Source organism: Epinephelus fuscoguttatus, linkage group LG21 (assembly GCF_011397635.1).
Source record: "Epinephelus fuscoguttatus linkage group LG21, E.fuscoguttatus.final_Chr_v1".
Classification (NCBI taxonomy): Eukaryota; Metazoa; Chordata; class Actinopteri; order Perciformes; family Serranidae; genus Epinephelus; species Epinephelus fuscoguttatus.
The window spans coordinates 3244499-3262319 of record NC_064772.1 but is presented as its reverse complement, the minus strand read 5'-3'; the positions used below and the strand labels follow the sequence as shown (position 1 = coordinate 3262319).

Below are 17821 nucleotides of genomic sequence, written 5' to 3'. Positions count from 1 at the left end.
GTGACTATTTCTTCTGCAGCTGTTATGTCGGCCTCACTGAGAGTGCTGATGTCCTTTTCATTTTTCTTCACCTCATTTGAGAGCAGGGCAGCAGTAACAGCTGGCTGCTGCTTGAGAAAGCGCTGGAGCATGTCATGCGCACTATTCCATCTAGTGACAACGTCAGTCTTAAGTTTACGCTGTTTCAGATTCAGCAGCTTCTGTTTTTATTTTAATACATAGCTGGCTATGGCGCTGCGTTTGAAGAAGCTGGTAATGCGCCTCACTCTTCCTAGCAAGTGCTGGACGGCTGGCAACTTTAGTGCGCGCTGAGAAGCCAAATTGAGGGTGTGCGTGTAGCATTTAAAATGCAGCATACCAGCTAGTTCTGCAGCAACGGTCATGTTGGATGCGTTGTCTGTAACTATTGCTGGGTCCTTGTCCTGTATGCCCCATTCCTCCGTTGCCCTTTTCAGTAAACCTGCGATGTTACTGCCTGTGTGGCTCTCGTGCATTGCACGTGTCTGCAAAACATGTGTAACCATTTCCCAGTCGTCAGAGATGTGGTGGGACGTTATGGTAACATATGACTGGGTGGCTCTGGACGTCCAGCCGACACACGTTAGGGCAACTCTCTGTGCAGCGTTAAGAGATGTTTTCACGGCTTTGATCACCTCTTCATACATCTTGGGCACAGCTATGTCCACCATGTGGGCGCGTTGCATAATCTTATAACGCGGCTCCAGTGTATGTAGCATCCACTTGAAACCAGCGTTGTCAACCACACTATATGGCCGCAAATCTTTACAAATAAAATGCACCATCGACTCTGTGATACGCTGAGCACGAGGTGAGGTAGCTGGTAGGAAGTTATCCAGCATAGTTTGGTTTGGCTGAACACATTTTTGCGGCTGCTTCTGTGCTAATACCTCGGCGTGGTGTCTTGTTAGATGAATTCTCAAGTTTGTCGTGTTCCCACAATATTTCACGGCAGTGAGACAAAGCTTGCAAATAGCATTTACTTTATCCAACTCGTTGCTTTTACTCCCTTTTTTGACTTGAAATCCAAAGTGTTCCCATACGTTCACTTTGAACTACTGAGGCGTTGTAATGGTGTTAGCCACGCTGGCTTCTGTTTACCTCAGCCGCTATGACTGCCTCTACTACAGCAATGCCGCTGCGCTGCACAGCAGTGGCTCTTCCATGCCATCTACCGGAGTGGAGGCGCGGAGGTCCTACTGTATTCACAGCACCTCTAAATTAAACATGAATCATTATTTTCATAAAAAATCGATATTAGAAGCTGAAAAATCAATATTATATTGGGCGGCCAAGTATCGCGATATACTGCCATATCAATATTTTTTCACACCCCTAGTAAAAAGGGTTTTTAGATCCGTGTAGCCGAGGTTCTGCTGTTATACAGTATTTTATGTGCAACATCACTATATTCTTCGTGATCAGTGTATTGTTACACACTGTGCTTGCAAAGTCATTCTCAAAGTCTCCCAATTGGGGGACTTTTGGGTTTAACAGGTTTTAACTCATCATATGCATGAGCTTGGTGGCTGTTCTGGGCCACTTGATTTACAATGACACATCATCTGGTGTTTCCCGTGTTTCCCTGGAACTTAGAGCAACCAGAGTGGATAAACAGGAAATGAAGCTATTGACAGGCGACCGAAAGAAACACACCGTTACCTTGTTTAAAATAACAAACTTTTCTCTGAGTTTGAACATTGTTGGAAACATTTGGGATAATGCGAGGTTACAACTAAACAAAATACATAACAAAGGTCCATTCAATTTTTAGATGTTGTGATGCAAAATTGTTACATATTATATCTTTAGGCACATGTTTACTTTTTTTGTCCAGCAATTTTACTTTTTATAAAATGAAGCTTTTTTCAATACATTTACAATGTGAAGTCAATGAGTACTTTGGGGAACTGATGGTCGATGTTCAATTTCTGTCTGCAGCTATCACTTTTACTAATACTTTAGCTGCTTATGACGATAATGCTTCTGTTGCTACAATTACGACTACTTCAAATTTTTGCAAAGAAATATTTCATCTGCCTCTGTTTCTGATGGTTTGTACCTCTCTCTCTCTTCAGTGCCAGAGAGTTTTGGGCCTTAGGATTTTTTCGCGCATTTCATTTATGTTCTCCGCATTTCAGCTTTCAGCATTCACACTGTATTTTTTTGTAGGAAATGCATTTTCCAGTTTGTTTTTCATCTTTGTTTTTCCTCTTTACCCCTGGTCTCTTACGTATTTGTTTTTCTGCCCATCCTCCTCAGCTTTACTTATTCTACTTATTTACTTTACAATACCTTATTTTCTTTTTTTAGTCTTTATTCATTTCCTCCTCATTTTTTCTCTCCTCTTCACTTTGTTTTTATTTTTGTTTTGCTCTCCATCCTTTCCTCTCTCCTCTCATCCTGAATTCTCACTTTGTCCCTTAATAGCACATCATATATCTCTCTCGATTAAGGCACAGGAACTCCCACCTGATCTTAGTGGATATTGTTTAAATAAATAAGTTGGAAAAAAAAAAAAAAAAACATCAAACAATAAGCCAACCAGAGTCCTCCTCTCTTTTCTAAACCTTCATGGTCTAAATTGAAGAATTTGGAAGCTACTGTTGTGTTGCATGATGGGAATTGGTTCAAGAAACCACATGAAGGATGGATCTGAACCACTCGGCTTGATAAACCTGAGGTCCAACTTATAGTCAGAGGAGGACGAAGAAGAAGCGCTTATGTTGAGTCCTCACACATGCAATGCTACTGTATCTCACTCTGAATCAATCAATCGTTGCAGCTCTACTCATCAGCAACATTCAGTGTTCAGCTGATCAGCTCTCACAAATGGGCTTTTCTGTCTTTGTTGTGATTGTTTCTGACTGACAGGTCATACAGTTCGAGACAGCAAAGGACTGACAGTGACAACACAACAACCTTTCTGAAAAGTTTTTCAACTAGAAGCGCTCAGCCTAAAAAATGCAGAGCACTCTGAAAAAAGACACTGGGTGCAGTCCCTTTTCTCTCACATGGACACATACCCTCTCTCCTAAATAGGAACAACTGAAAAAACAGGCTGGTGCTCAGAACCTATGTCAAGAGACCTATATCCTGTCCTCATCATGTACATGCGCTTTGTATTTCGATTCTTGACATTGATTGGTCTGTAGACAGGCTCTCCCATCCTCTTTTATCCTCTCTCTTTCATTCTCATGCAAAATTATCAAACTTTCCAAAAAAAAAGGATTTTATATTTATAATGAACTGAAGCATGGTTAGACTGAGGTTTGGCTGTTTGATCTGGGGAGATTTTACTCCTGTTATTTTGGTTCGGATCGAACTGAAAGGTCAGAAAGTTCTGACCAAACAATGCAGGTGTGAAAGGACCCTAAGTGTTGATTTACTGGTTAAATCCAGCTGCAGTGCTTCAACTCTGAATCTATAAGAAAGAAACAGGACACATGTTGATATTGTTGCAGTTTGATGCAGTGAATCTTCCTGCCTGTCGAGGGCGTCTGTGCACCAGCCCACAGTGAGAGGAGGGAATGAGAATGGAAAGAGAGGAAGAGGAAGTCAATCTGATTGGTTCATTAACTGTGCGACTTGGCAGTGAGACCTCAATCTTAAGAGACAAATCTGAGCTTCTTTAAAAGCACTCAACCAAACAAAATTAAAAATATTTAAAGAATAACCTTGTGGACACTGGAGGTTAAATATTTGGGACTCCAAAGGAAATCAAACCTTCGACCCCAGCCGTGTCCAGTGCCTTGCCCTACTCGTCTGTTTGTTGAAGCTGGAATGCAACTGAGCAGTTTGGTTTACGAGCTATAATCAAATCAAAATGTGTCTGCATACTTTCCCATGGGGACAGGGATTGGGGGGGGGGGGGTCCAATTAAACGGTGACACTCGAGAGATAAAGAGATGGATAATAATCAGGAATGGACAGAGTTTCAAACAAAAGCAGGCAAAATGAAAGAGAGGAAATATGTGGACCGCCACTGGTATTTCACATGTTATTTTGGGACATTTTCAGGAGCTGAAATTTGTTTTTTAATAAAGGCAGCAGCTAATGAGCTAAAATACCACCATTTGTTTGAAGTAAGAGATCAAACAAAAGGTGGAGAAGAAGACTGATATTTAGCCTGAACTACAGGCATGAGGCATCTATGTTTGTTTGGTTTATAGGCCCTTTTGTATTATTATTATTTAGTGCCAAGTCAGCTATATCAGAAAAATCTTGATATTTACTTTATAAATTTTAAATATTTACACATCAGGAAAGACTAATCATGGTCATCTTTCAGTTTAATCGGCAGATTACAAAAGATACACTCACCTAATTTCAGTGAAGTGACTTACAATTTTAAGGGGATGGATTAGTTGTATAAGATTAGTCAGTAGGATTCATCCTCTGGAGAACATGAATGTATGAACTAGATTTCATGATGACCCATTCAATGATGTTGAGATATTTCAGCAGTCCAGTACAGTCCAGTGTACCTAAGCAGTAGTGTTGCATGGTATACCGGTACCAACGGTAGACCGCGGTACCAAAACACCAGGGTACATATGATATGATACCATCATGTTGGAGTACCGTAGTACTACGGTACCTCATGGCACCACTACTGTGGGATAAGTTCAAAGTCCAATCGCAAGAGGGTGTGGCTGGCTGGCCACCTGCTTTCACGCATGTGAGGTGTGTGTGTGAGGTAACGTTAAACATGGCAGAAGGGGGTGAGACGAGCTCTGGTGCTGCTGCGCCACCCACATTACTGAGGAAAGCAAATTCCAAAAGTTTAATTTGACTTATTTATGGGTTTTCTGTCGTCAACAAGCCGTTTGACGACGGAAAACCCATTTGCAGAAAATGCCTAAAAAGAATACCAGCCAAGGGGGAAATACATTGAACCTCTTAAACACCTCAATGTGACGCACCCAGAGCAAGGAGTGGAATTAAAGAACACTCAAAGTGAGCTTGAGGTTAGTATTATACCTTTTTTTGTTATAGAACGAATTAGCTAAGATATTTTCTTACTGTGTCAATACAATAACAGGGATTCTGAAACTCTGAAAGACCGCAGTTGCTAACGGTTAGGTTTGTGTGAGCAAAAGAAATCATTCAGGAGCATGCTGTGCGAGTACAGATTTTAACCAGCAGCATAAACTAAAGGTGAATCCTGCCGGTTGTGGGTTGAACGGGGGTCACAGACATGAATACAGCCGAGCACTATGGGCACCGCAAGATTACGGCTTACTGGTGACCGAGGAGCCCGGCTCCAGCAGGTCAAATAATTTCCTCTTTGTTGGTGTCATGCTCCACAGTGACTGTTAGCACCCAGCCCTCTGTGGGTCTACTAGGGAATGTACTAAAATATACCATCCGGGCTGCATGATGTGTGTGGTTTATGCACTGATAAGGGACTGTTCTTAACTTATAAGGGACTGTTCTTTATTTGTCAGAGGAGGAGGGTGGCTGGTTGATTTTTATTTTATTCATTTATTTATTTTATTTTGATACCCCAGCCACAAATATATTTCCTTGAACTTTTCAAAGTGACTGATGGAATATGCATAACCCTTCACCGTGAATTAGAGTTCATCCGATGCACTGCTGCTCTTAGTGAAAAAGGTTAGCGTAGAGCCCTAGGCTAGTTCTAGCTAACAACAGCACATGTCACTAAGCCATGTGTTTGTTCTTAGCTAGTTAGCTTGCTGCTAACACTAGCTAACACTAGCCTAGTGTGCTAGCAAGCAATTGCACAAGTCACTAGCAAGATAGTCTCGCTAGCCAAACGAGTTGACTTCCAGCCGGACTGTCTCCTTACGGGTCCATGTCATTGGTCCGACAGCCCATTGGTTCGACATCCCATTACTCCGACTGTCTGCGGTGCTGAACGGCTCGCGGCGGGCGTATGGTGCGTCGCGACCGGCTCTGGGTCAGCTGGGAAGGCTTGAGGTGGAGTAGGCTCACAGCTTATGTGTTTGTCACTTTCTTCTTCATTTTAACCCACACCATGATCTTTTCCTGACCCTAACCAAGTGGTTTTTGTGCCTAAACCTAACCAGACCTTAACCACAGGGCATCATGATGATTTCGGAACAACGGGACTTCGAAACAATGAGTTTAATATGGTCGGAACAATGGGATGTCAAACCAATGGGCAGTTCCCCTCCTTACTCTCTTTTAAGTGGAAAGTCTGGCTCCAAGACTACCTTTTTTCCCCTCTCTTTTCAGAAGCCACCTGCAGTATCTTCGTCAACAAAGCAGCCCACCTTAGCCCTTCCAGAAGTACTACAACAACAGAAGAAGTGACAAAAGTTCCAAGGAGGCCAAAATGTTAAACAGGGCAGTGGCAGAGTTTATCTGTTTGGATGAAGTTCCCATATACACTGTTGAAAAGTCTGGATTTAGAGAACTAGTGAGGAAGCTAAATAACAGATCCCAACTGTCTGGCAGGATTTTTTTTATGTTCAATGAAATTCCCAAGCTCTACACAGAAACAAGAGAGGCAGTCAGGTCAGAACCTAAAGAGTCAAAGTACTTCTCCTGTACCACTGACTTCTGGACCAGCAGAGCCATGGAAGTATACATGGCTGTTACTTTCCAGTCAATCTCAGCAAACTGGGAAATACAAGCTTGGTGCTTAGGTTGTTCTGCAATAAAGAGTGACCACACAACAGAAGGTGTGAGGGAAGCATTTGATGAGATTATTGATGAGTGGAGCTTAGAAATCTCAGAAATGTCTGGACTCACAACAAACAACACATCAAACAACATCAAGACCTTGATGTCTCTGATTATCCCTGGATTTTGTGTTTTGGGCACAGCTTGGATTTGGCCGTTGACAAAGCATTTCGCATTGATTGGGTCTCTGCCACCCTGTTCAGGCTACGAAAGACCATCTCTGCTTTTAGTAGATCATCCAAGATGACCAGGCAGCTCTCAAAAAAGCAAACAGGCTTGAACTTGGTAAACCACAAACTCATCCAGGATGAAAAGATGCGCTGGGGTTCTGCTTATGACATAGTGGAGAGGTTTGTAGAACAACAAGAAGCAATGTGTGCCGTGCTGGCAGAAAACCTAAAAAAAGTGGCCCAAGGATACTGACATCACCACTATCGAAACCATTAAAGAGGTGCTTGGCCCATTGAGAAGATTTACAGAAGCACTGAGCGGATAGCAACACCCCTGCAGTCCAGCCACTTGTGTGGGAGATACAGTCATGTCTTACAGTCTCTGAATCTGATAGCAACCTGGCACGTGACATGAAAGAGAAATTAAGTGTTGATCTATAAAATGGATACCAAGACAGGGAACTACAAAAAGTATTAAACTGTGCCACATTTCTTGATCCTCGATTTAAAGATTCATTCATTTCAATGGAACAGGAGGTCAAAGAAATGCTGCTGGAGCAAGCATGTACTCTCCAGGACTCCAGAGAGACCACTCGACAACCTGAGGGAGATACAGAGCCAGGGAGCAGCAAACAAGCCAGCAAACGGGCCAAGTCAGACATGGGAGGGCTTCTTTCAAGCATCAAGTCAAAGAAGTAAAGAAGCAAGCACTCGGATGTCAGTCGGTGAGACCTCTACACTTGGACACGGGGAAAAACTTCAGAATGAGATTGAATTCTATTGCAAAATGGAGGAGATTTGTGCTGAGGACAGCCCACTTAGTTGGTGGAAACAGAATGCAGGAACTTTTCCTCTGCTCGCATTGTGTGCAAAAAAATACTTATGCATTTCTGCATCGAGTTGCGCCTCAGAATGGGTGTTTAGCATCTCAGGGACAATATGCAACCCAAAACGAGTTAGGTTGACACAAGAAACATGAATATGCTTATTTTCCTTGCAAAAAACTTGCCTGAAGTGAAGTGACGTAAACTGTAAAAGCACTGTTAATGCTGCTGAGTGGTTAACCCAAAGTTTACATACTGGTCTTGTGCCTTGTTTTCCTGTGGGAAAAAAAAGAAGAAAAAAATGTAGCCTATCTGAAGTATGAAGGGGTTGAAGGCTGTTAACGCTCTTGCATCTGAGCTGCTGAGTATATCAGGTTAACCTATTTAAACGTTTACATATGTGTGCCTTGTTTTCCTGAAGTGAAAGCGATTGAATTATAAAAGCACTTGTATTAGCTGAGCTGATGAATATTAGCACTGAAAGTTTTATTTTTTTTTCATAGCCTAAGCCTTCTAGGCTACATTTGTTCAATATGCTGCTACAATGCTTTGTGTATATGCTGTTTGTTTTCCAGTGACATTTATTTTATTTTTTTTACTTGTAGGCTAGATTTGTTTATATATTTGTTTACTGTATTTAAGTATTAAATAAAGTGTTAAATAAGTTAACAGAAAAGACTGGTGTGGGGTCTCTTCATTTTTACTGCAAGTAGTTATAATTACATGTTAATCACTTATTGATGCTGTTTTTGAAGTATGAATAAGTCAATAAGTAATTTATTCCATTGAAATATCATTGATGTATTATAGAAAAGTGATTTATCTTTTGATAAATGACAAAAGGCACATCCGCCTTATTTTTGCCATTGTATCGTGATACTTTCACTGGTATCGTACCGTGGGTCCCAAATTTGGTACCGTGACAACACTACTCAGCAGGTACAGTGTACCTGAGCAAGTAGAGTACAGTGTACCTAAGCAGGTAGAGTCCAGTGTACCGAAGCAGATACAGTGTACCTGAGCAGGTAGAGTACAGTGTACCTAAGCAGGTAGAGTCCAGTGTACAGGTAGAGTACAGTGTATCTGAGCAGATAGAGGCCAGCATACCTGAGCAGATTTAGTACAGTGTTCCTGAGCAGGAAGAGTACAGTGAACCTGAACAGGTAGGGTAAAGCGTACCTGAGCAGGTAGAGTCTGTGTGTTTGTGTCTGTCACTGTGTAAGAGAGTTTCATATAAGGAATACACACACACACACACACAATTTACTATTCTGGTGTAATAAACCTTTACAGCTTTAACTGTTTCCTTTTAATTTCCTCCCCTTTCCTTGTTTCCTCTCCTTGTTTCTCTTCCTTGTTTCCTCTCTTCTGCCCATCCATACCATGCCTTTTTCCATCATACCAAGTAAATGTTTTTTTGTTTTTGCTGAGTCATAATGAGTTGATGCAGAGCTGTCATTGGTCAGGAGGTCAACAGAGGTTATGTGATGAGCTAATCAGAGCAGTTTGCATGTGTTTATGTCTCCTAAATGCTGTGTAAACTTAAATGTAAATCAGTTTTCCAGATGAAGTTATGCAGTGTGTGTGTGTGTGTGTGTGTGTGTGTGTGTGTGTGTGTGTGTGTGTGTGTGCGTGTGTGTGTGTGTGTGTGTGTGTGTGAACCGAAGAAATCACTCATCCCTTCAGATATTGTCTCTGGCTGGCTGTCTGTGGATCTTCACTTTAATTTGTACTCACAGAGAAACATCTGGAGATGCATCAGCAACTTTGCACTGCTTTTTAAATCCATAGTTTAAATGTGGTAAAATTCAGTATATATTTTTTCATGTTCAGAGTCCAGCAGTCAATGTATCCACATACACTGTAGTTTTGCACAGCTACTAAGCTGCACCAGAGTTAAGCTAATTTTTTAGGAGATTACTGATTAAACTCTTTGTGTTTTTAAATGTGCAGTGTGTAATACCTGACTACATGCTACTGGGTCCATGCAATCTACATTTGTATCAGCCTTGAGTACTTTTTTCTTTTTTCTCTGACCTTTTCTTCTCCAGCTTTTTTGTCTTTAGCTCCTTTATTCATTTAAGTTTGAATTTACATTCCAAGTATTCTACTCTGTCTTGCTTTCATTTATCTCCTGCTTGACCTCTGACATGACATGATAGACCGATCCCCTTGACAGGGTGGGTGGAGGTGACGATTGGCCGGTACCACTGCACCTACCTTACAGTAACTATGTTTCCATCCAAAAGTGATTCAAATCATTGGGAAATGCGCATTAAAAGAAATACGAATCCTGTGGGTTTCCATAAAATGTACGGACTTTGGTGGAAACTACGAACTCGCGGAACCGGAAACAAAACAAATCTCGCATTCTTCTTCCTCTACATTTTCTGGCATTTGGCAACCAGCCACCTTCCCGACCTGGAGTGTGGATATCACCATGGAGAGAGGTGCACTACGTCAGACTTAATTCGAACATAACTGTTTGCATCCCCTGTTTTGCGAATCAACATTTTTTCGAATCAATCAACCAAAACCTGGCTAAAGCAAACGTATTTTAGTTTGTGCGAATCAGGGGATTTTAATTCGAATTTTGGCATTTCCATCATAATTTTCAGATACCATACTTCTAGATGTGCAACTAAACAGGCTGATGGAAACATGGCTAGTGTAGGTAGTCTACTGAAAATTTTTGGACCATGTAATGCCTTATCAGTTGGACTGTTCCAACATCAAATGGGCCGCAGCCACAGGGTCTTTCTTTTTTTCCTTACAATATTTTTCAGCTTTGCTGGTGGCGGCTTGGCAGCCCACAAGATAGGCCGGCCCATCTAGCATTTGCCAAAATTTGCAGGGAGTGTCACTTAAAGCCACCACTAACACTGCCTCTGTGTGTCATTTTCCTGCATTACAGACCCCCCAAAATGTTAATCTCTAGCCTGTGGGCTACAAGGACTTTCACCAGTATGAACTCGGTCACACAGGAAATACATCCATCTTCAAACAACTCCAATGCTGGAGGATGTCTTCTCCATGTGGTCTTAAAAGTCTGACGATTCACATGTCGTATGTTTGTGTTGGCAGTGTTAAAGCTATCTGTTGTCAGATTGGCTGGTATTTTATTTTTAGGACCATCACACTGTCCTGCATCTGTTCTTGGACTTGTATCTAGATTTTGTTTTTGAGTGACCCTGTCTTCCGTCTGTGATGACACATCAAAGCCTTCATAAAAATCAGTTTGATCTCTGAACACTTTCAAACCAACTTTATCCTCCACAAATCCTGGATCAGTTCTGCGTTCATACCGACTATATGAGTTTATCACTTCCATTTCTGCAGACTCCATCACACTCGTCTATAAGCATGAGTCTGCATCAAAGAACTCTCACCCTCGCTTTCACCTCGTCTTCCATCCATCCATCCATCCATCATCCATCCATCCATCCATCCATCCATCCATCCATCCATAGCTCATTATATGCCTTTATGTTACATCCATGATGTAATGTTTATTTCACTCTCATCTTCCTGTTTTCTTTTTTTTATCTCTGTTTTTGCTGTTTTGGTTTCTCACTTTCTCTTTTTACACATCTCTTACATTCAGCCACTTAAGTGTTTTCATCTTCCAAACTAGTCAGCTGCTCTGAGATGTGTAATGACTACGAAAATTATGCCTGGGATCTGGTTAATTGCTGGTTTCAAATCAGTAGGGGAGTGACAGCAAAGTAAGGATGTAACAAGTTGATTGTTTTGGGAGGTAACTGTAATATGACATTTTATTAGTAATTAGTTTCACTACTTGTTGTAGTGTGATGACTCTCACTGAACACATGAGTATCCACATTTCTTATTCCATATTGTATCTTCACTTCCTGTGGTGACGCCGGTCTCTGAATAAAATTAAAAATAGTAGTGAAAATTAGATTAGATGGTAAGGTTATAACGAGTATATGCTTTTGGAGTAAGTGTAATATTATTACTGACATTTTATCAGTAAGTTGTTATACTACTCATTACTATGAAAACGAATGCATTATTTGTAACGTATTAAGCAGGATTCATACATCTGCGTTGTATCAATGCCATACGTATGGCATAGACTCTGCATAGACGTGTACCCTATGCTGTAGCCTGATCAATCAATCAATCAATCAATCAATCAATCAATCAATCAATTTTATTTATAAATCCTAATATCACAAATAACAATTTGCCTCAGAGGGCTTTACAGCATATGACATCCCTCTGTCCTTTGGACCCCCCAAAAAAGACCTTTAACAGGGAAAAAGAAATCGTCAAAACCTCAGGAAGAGCAACTGAGAAGGGATCCCTCTTACAGGACGGACACACGTGCAATAGATGTCGTACAGAACATATCAACATAATAGGAGCTCTGTCAGCACTTTCAAAATCACCCTAAAAAATCTGTTAAAAGCTGCTCAGCTCTGTAATCACTGACTTGGTCTTTAGAACTTGGTTTTTGGAGTGTGTGTGTGTGTGTGTGTGTGTGTGTGTGTGTGTGTCTGTGTGTGTGTGTATGTGTATGTGTATGTGTGTCTGTACGCGAGTAGCTTGTTATTTTCTGTCTATCCTTGTATGCTGTTTTTATCTGTTCTGCTATTGTACTGTATTTTTTACTGTGACCTGCCAAGGGACTACAGATGCGAATTAGCTTGAAGCTATTATCTGGTACGGTGCATCAAATGGTGACATTTATGTTTGAGCTGTACATTGTCCCTTTTAAATAAATAAAATAAAAAAAAAAAAAAAATTAACAGAAATCCGTATGACACACGATGATACAGAAAGAGAGAGAGAGAGACAGAGAGAGAGAGAGTAATGACAGCTTACAACAACATTAATTTAAGTAATAATTACAATAATAATTACGGCTATTGTGCTACAATATGTTGTAGGGATATATTTATATATGATATTATATGTATGTGACAATAATCATATGTGTTTAATGACAGTAGAAGTATGACTAATGATAACAGCAGCAGTAGGAGGCATCAGACAGGACCACGGCAGCAGCACAACCACGTGATCCAGGCACACCTGTTATACGAGTTAACCTGCCAGACAGTGGAGCACAAAGGCTCCGGAGAAGAAGCCGAGTTGCAGTAATAGGACGTTAATTTTAGCAAAGAAGAGGGAGAGAGAAGGAGAAGAGATGCTTGGTGTATTATAGATGGTGCATTATAGGAGGTTCCCCAGCAGACTAGACCTAAGTCAGCCTAGCTAGGGGCTGGTACAAGGCAAGCCTGAGCCAGCCCTAACTATAAGTTTTATCAAAAAGGAAAGGCTTAAGTCTAGTCTTAAATGTGGAGATGGTGTCTGCCTCCCAGACGGAAACAGGAAGTTGATTCCACAGGAGAGGAGCCTGATAGCTGAAGGCTCTGGCTCCTGATCTACTTTTGGAGACTTTAGGGACCACGAATAACCCTGCATTCTGAGAGCACAGTGTTCTGGTGGGATAATAGGGCACGATGAGCTCTCTAAGATATGATGGAGCCTGACCATTTAGAACTTTGTAAGTTAGGAGAAAGATTTTAAATTCAATTCTGGATTTTACAGGGAGCCAGTGCAGAGAAGCTAAAACAGGAGAAATGTGATCTCGTTTCTTAGTTCCTGTTAGTACACGTGCTGCTGCGTTCTGGATTAGCTGGAGAGTTTTCAAAGACTTACAGTATTAGCGCTACCTGATAATAGGGAATTACAGTCCTCCAGCCTAGAGGTAACAAAAGCATGGACCAATTTTTCTGCATCTTTTTGGGACAGGATAGGCCTAATTTTCGCAATATTACGTGGATGGAAAAATGCGGTCCCAATGTTCTCCCATTGTCTGAGCGCAGTTGTATGAACTCTTTTAAAGGTGAAGCAGTCAGATCACTAATCACTTTGCGCCTCTTTAAGTGGTCCGACCGGCAACCTGTTGAGACGATTTAGTTCCGCGTTCCCCCTCCGACTCCTCGGCGGGGGGGCCACAGGGGGAGCCAGACTTGGAGTTACGGGGGCACTGGCCCCTGCTGGACCCTGTCCAAAACCGCCATTGGTGTTAGAGTGTGGCACAGGCTGCATATTTCTGTCTGAAGCCGACAGTCAGTCTGTTTTTTTATGCCCTAAACCGAACTGAACCGAATTATTTAATTACTAAAGCACTGGGTTTGTGTCACACAGTTGTTTTGGTTACAGGCTATTTAACAGGCCGGGCGTGCGCTGTGGGTACTCCGTGGAGAGGGAGACCTCTGTGTTTGAGATGGGAGCGGGCGGCGGGAGGTCTGAGGCTTCCATCGAGGGGAGAGGGAGAAATATAACAAAACAAGATAAAATAGGAAAACTTGTCTCCCTCTTTTATTTTATTTTCAGCGTTTAATCAAGGTGGAGGCGGAGGCGGATGGCGGAAGGTCCGAGGCTTCCAGCGAGGGGAGAGATAGAATCCAAACAGCCAATGTGTGTGTGTGTTCTGTTCAGGTGTTGTCATATAAATAACAGTGCCTAAGCAATAAACAGGACAGACAATAGGATTTTATTTATTTTTACACTACATTTTCACTGAAAGCTGACGGAATCCGACCCGAGCCCGAATACAATTTATACATTTTTGACCGAACCCGGCCCGACCTGTCTGGTAGGCCTACCGTCGGGACTTTAAATATATTAAAATTATAAGGCATCTTTGAGTATGTTGCGAGTATCATTTAAGTAGGCTATGTCGTGGCCGGCCGAGTGTCCTCTTTTTTGGAAATCAAAATATGGTCACCCTACAGTAGGGAGCTGGAGTCAGGCCCCTTATTGTGTCCACCCCCTCTAACCAAGATTCAGTAATTACTGTAGCTTTCAAATTTAACTCATTACTAGGCTTTAAAGGTAAGCTGATTGTTATAAATGTGTATTTCAGGAGTGTTTTGAATCAGTCAAACTATACAGCACTTTACAAAGACCGCGCTGCTGACTAGTGTTTATGAGGTGTAACTGCAGAGTGACATAGACACACCAACGCACAAGTATAAATGCTCACAGTGACATAAGCAGTGACTGTGTTACAGTACAGTGTTGTGCAGTAATGTGTTTCTGCCTATCACTGTACTGTAACACTGCTCAATACCAATACTAAGTAGTAACAACTACTTTTATTTTTAACTCAACAATTTGCAGTTAATCTGGAAAGTACACATCATCTTTTCAGGTATACATTTTGGTGGGATTCCCCAACGACAACATGCTCATTTTACCTCAAAATATTCTGACTTTTTCCAGTTGATTTAGCTCCCCTCCTCAACAACACTGAAGTGACTCATCTCTCCAGGACAGCAGTTGCTGTGTAAAAAGCACTGCATTTGCATCTGCAAAAGAGGGTGAAAAAAGCATGGAAGAACAAGCATTTGACAGTCTGCCTCTGAGCCAGAGCCTGCTCCTGAGCCAGGTCTTTTTCAGAGAGCTTTAGGAGACTGTAGTCACTTCCTCTGTCTCCACCATTCCAATGGTGAATGACACATGGAGGACAGATGGGTCTATGGATATGCTGCTCATGAATGACCAAGTGCTTGCTTAAGGTTTTGATGAAAATATGTTTGAGCTGCCCCAGGAGATGTGTTACTCCCCCGGCTTCCACTGTCCTGGTTACAACAGACTTCCAACTTCGATTTCAAAAGTCTGGCATGGCCAAGTCTGCTACTTCCACTTACTCAGAGCTGCTCAACAAGCTGTATTGCCAGCTAGCCAAGACCAGCCCCACTGAAGTTCTAGTAAGGAAAGAGGTTTCTCCGGGTGCTGTTGTGAGGGCCACAGCAGTTTACAAAAAATAAGAGCACGTGGCAGACGTGGTCCCACGATTTCCACATCACCAGAATGAAGACACTGCGGAGCATTGCAGCCATCTGATCAGTAATGCCTTCTCCTCAGGCCTCTCAAGAAATCTTTAAACAGACTGCAGATGATCCAAAATGCAGCAGCATGTCTACTCACCAAAACAAAACATCGAGAACACATTATCTCAGTTTTGAAGGGTCTTCAGTGGCTTCTCGCTCAATTTAAAATTTTGCTTTGAGTTTTTAAATGCCTTAATGGACTGGCTCTTGACTATTTACCCTCGTCTCGGGAACAACCTTCCAGAGGATGTCAAACTCTCTGATTCAGTAGACAGCTTCAAACGAAATCTTGAAACCTATCTTTTTACACTTGCATTTTTGTAGCTTTTATTTAAATAATTGGTGTGTGTGTGTGTGTGTGTGTGTGTGTGTGTGTGTGTGTGTGTGAGTCAGTGTATGATTGGATCTTATTTACTCTATTTTATATTGTCTTTTATGTGTATTTTCTCATTTTATTATGAAAAGCACTTTGAGTTGCACTTGCTGTATGGATTGTGCTATATAAATATTATTATTATTATTATTATTGTTCAATGATTGAATTCAATTATTAAGTTGGGTGTAGAGTGCATTTTATAAAGGTGCCAGAGTGCATTTTATTAAGAGCATTGAAATAGAGCTTGTTCACCGTGAAAGTGATGGATATCTGGTCAGAGGTTGTTGAGATGTTTTGCTCATCAAATGTGTGACTGACAATAATCATTATTTCGAACATAAATCAGTTTTTAGATTTGGAGTGATTACACACAAAGTTTGCTTCAGGCAGCTTTGAGTTGAGTTTAAACCTTTCTGATTTCCTGTAGATTAATGTGTCAGGTCAACTGAACTCTGAATTCTGGGAGATGTAGGAAATGACTGAGGTAGATGAGTCAGTCTGAGGGGAGGAATGACATCAGTGGATGAGATGTGAGGATCATTTATCTCTGTCATTCCTCAGGTCTCATTTTACCAGCCATGTTGGAAGTGTCACTGTCACCTTCACTTAGACTCTCATAGGTCCCAGCTTTGGGATTCACTTCTCCACACAAACTATGAAATCATATTTGGCTTTTTTCATTAGTGGGAGTTAACACCGTCGGCTGCTCCTGAACAGCTCCCTGCAGACACAAGGTTACTGTCTTGCTGCACACCTGGAGCCCAGCTGCTGTTACACACAAACACACTGCTTTTCCCCGCAGTTTCTCGCCATATGGGCAACTCTTCGATCCAAAACACACACATTCCACATGCCAAAGTTTCCATTTCATACGCGCTTAAACACACACAGACTCACAGTCATACAATCACACAAACGTGTTTTTTAAACTCCAAAGACCTTTTTGTTTAGAAAGAAATTTCTGTTATCTTCTCCTAAACACTTTAATTCGCTTCTCAATCTTGTGGTGTTCTTAGCTCAGCTTTGATCCAGACTGAAATATCTCAACAACTGTGAGAGAGATAAAAGGGAAATTTTGGTTTATTTCAACCTATCGTCCTAACAGCGTCATTACAGCGAAATACTATGTTTGCACCGCCATAAGGTAAGGTATTGTAAGGTCATGATGTGATGATGGCGCGATAGGAGACAGGTTGAAATAAACCAGAATTTCCCTTCAACACAAAATTTGGTTCAGACATTCATGTTCCCCAGAGGATGTATCCTACTGACTTTATTAATCCTCTGACTTTTCCTCTTTTCCTCTAGTACCACCATAAGGTTAACATTTAAAGGATATTTCCCAACAACTATTGGATGGATTGTGATGAAATGTGGTTCATCATTCATGTTCCCCATAGGATGAGTTGTGATAACTTTTAGTGATCCTCTGACTTTTCATCTAGCGCCATTATCAGGTCAACATTTTAACACTCTAAAAATGGATGTCCCTTGTTTTGATCCTGTTTAAATCAATCTAAAATACAAACCTTAATAGTGAGAGCCCTCATTCTTTTTGCAGCAGAAAGTTAAGGCTTCTGTCTTCCACACCATTGCATTATCACATTTCCTCACCTTACTTGCAGTGCAAATGTGGTGACAATGTATAATGGTGCCAGTATTTCCCCAAAATGGTGGCAGGTGATTGCTGTTTACATAATCCTGTATATATCAATCTAAAATTAAAACCATGATAGCTAGAACATTAATTCTTTTGGCAGCAAAAAGCTAAGGCTTCTGTCTTCCCCATCATCACATCATGACCTTACAATACCTTACCTTATGGCGGTGCAAACATAGTATTTCGTTGTAATGACGCTGGTGTTCCCAACAGGCTCTCATCCC

At 41.4% G+C, this 17821-nt stretch overlaps 1 protein-coding gene across 10 annotated transcripts in view; it reads left to right on the top strand.

Annotated features, from left to right (window-relative positions):
• sugct (succinyl-CoA:glutarate-CoA transferase) overlaps positions 1 to 17821 on the top strand; it is a 310078-nt gene that overhangs the window by 229795 nt on the left and 62462 nt on the right. For 2 of the 10 annotated variants that reach the window (XM_049565794.1, XM_049565793.1), the window contains one exon: positions 6244 to 8278. The exons of the other annotated variants lie outside the window; for them this stretch is intronic. In XM_049565794.1, the coding sequence (XP_049421751.1) occupies positions 6244 to 6321 (78 nt within the window). In that variant the 3' untranslated portion in view covers positions 6322 to 8278. Of the gene's footprint in view, positions 1 to 6243; positions 8279 to 17821 lie in introns of those variants that run through there. 10 annotated transcript variants of the gene reach the window in all.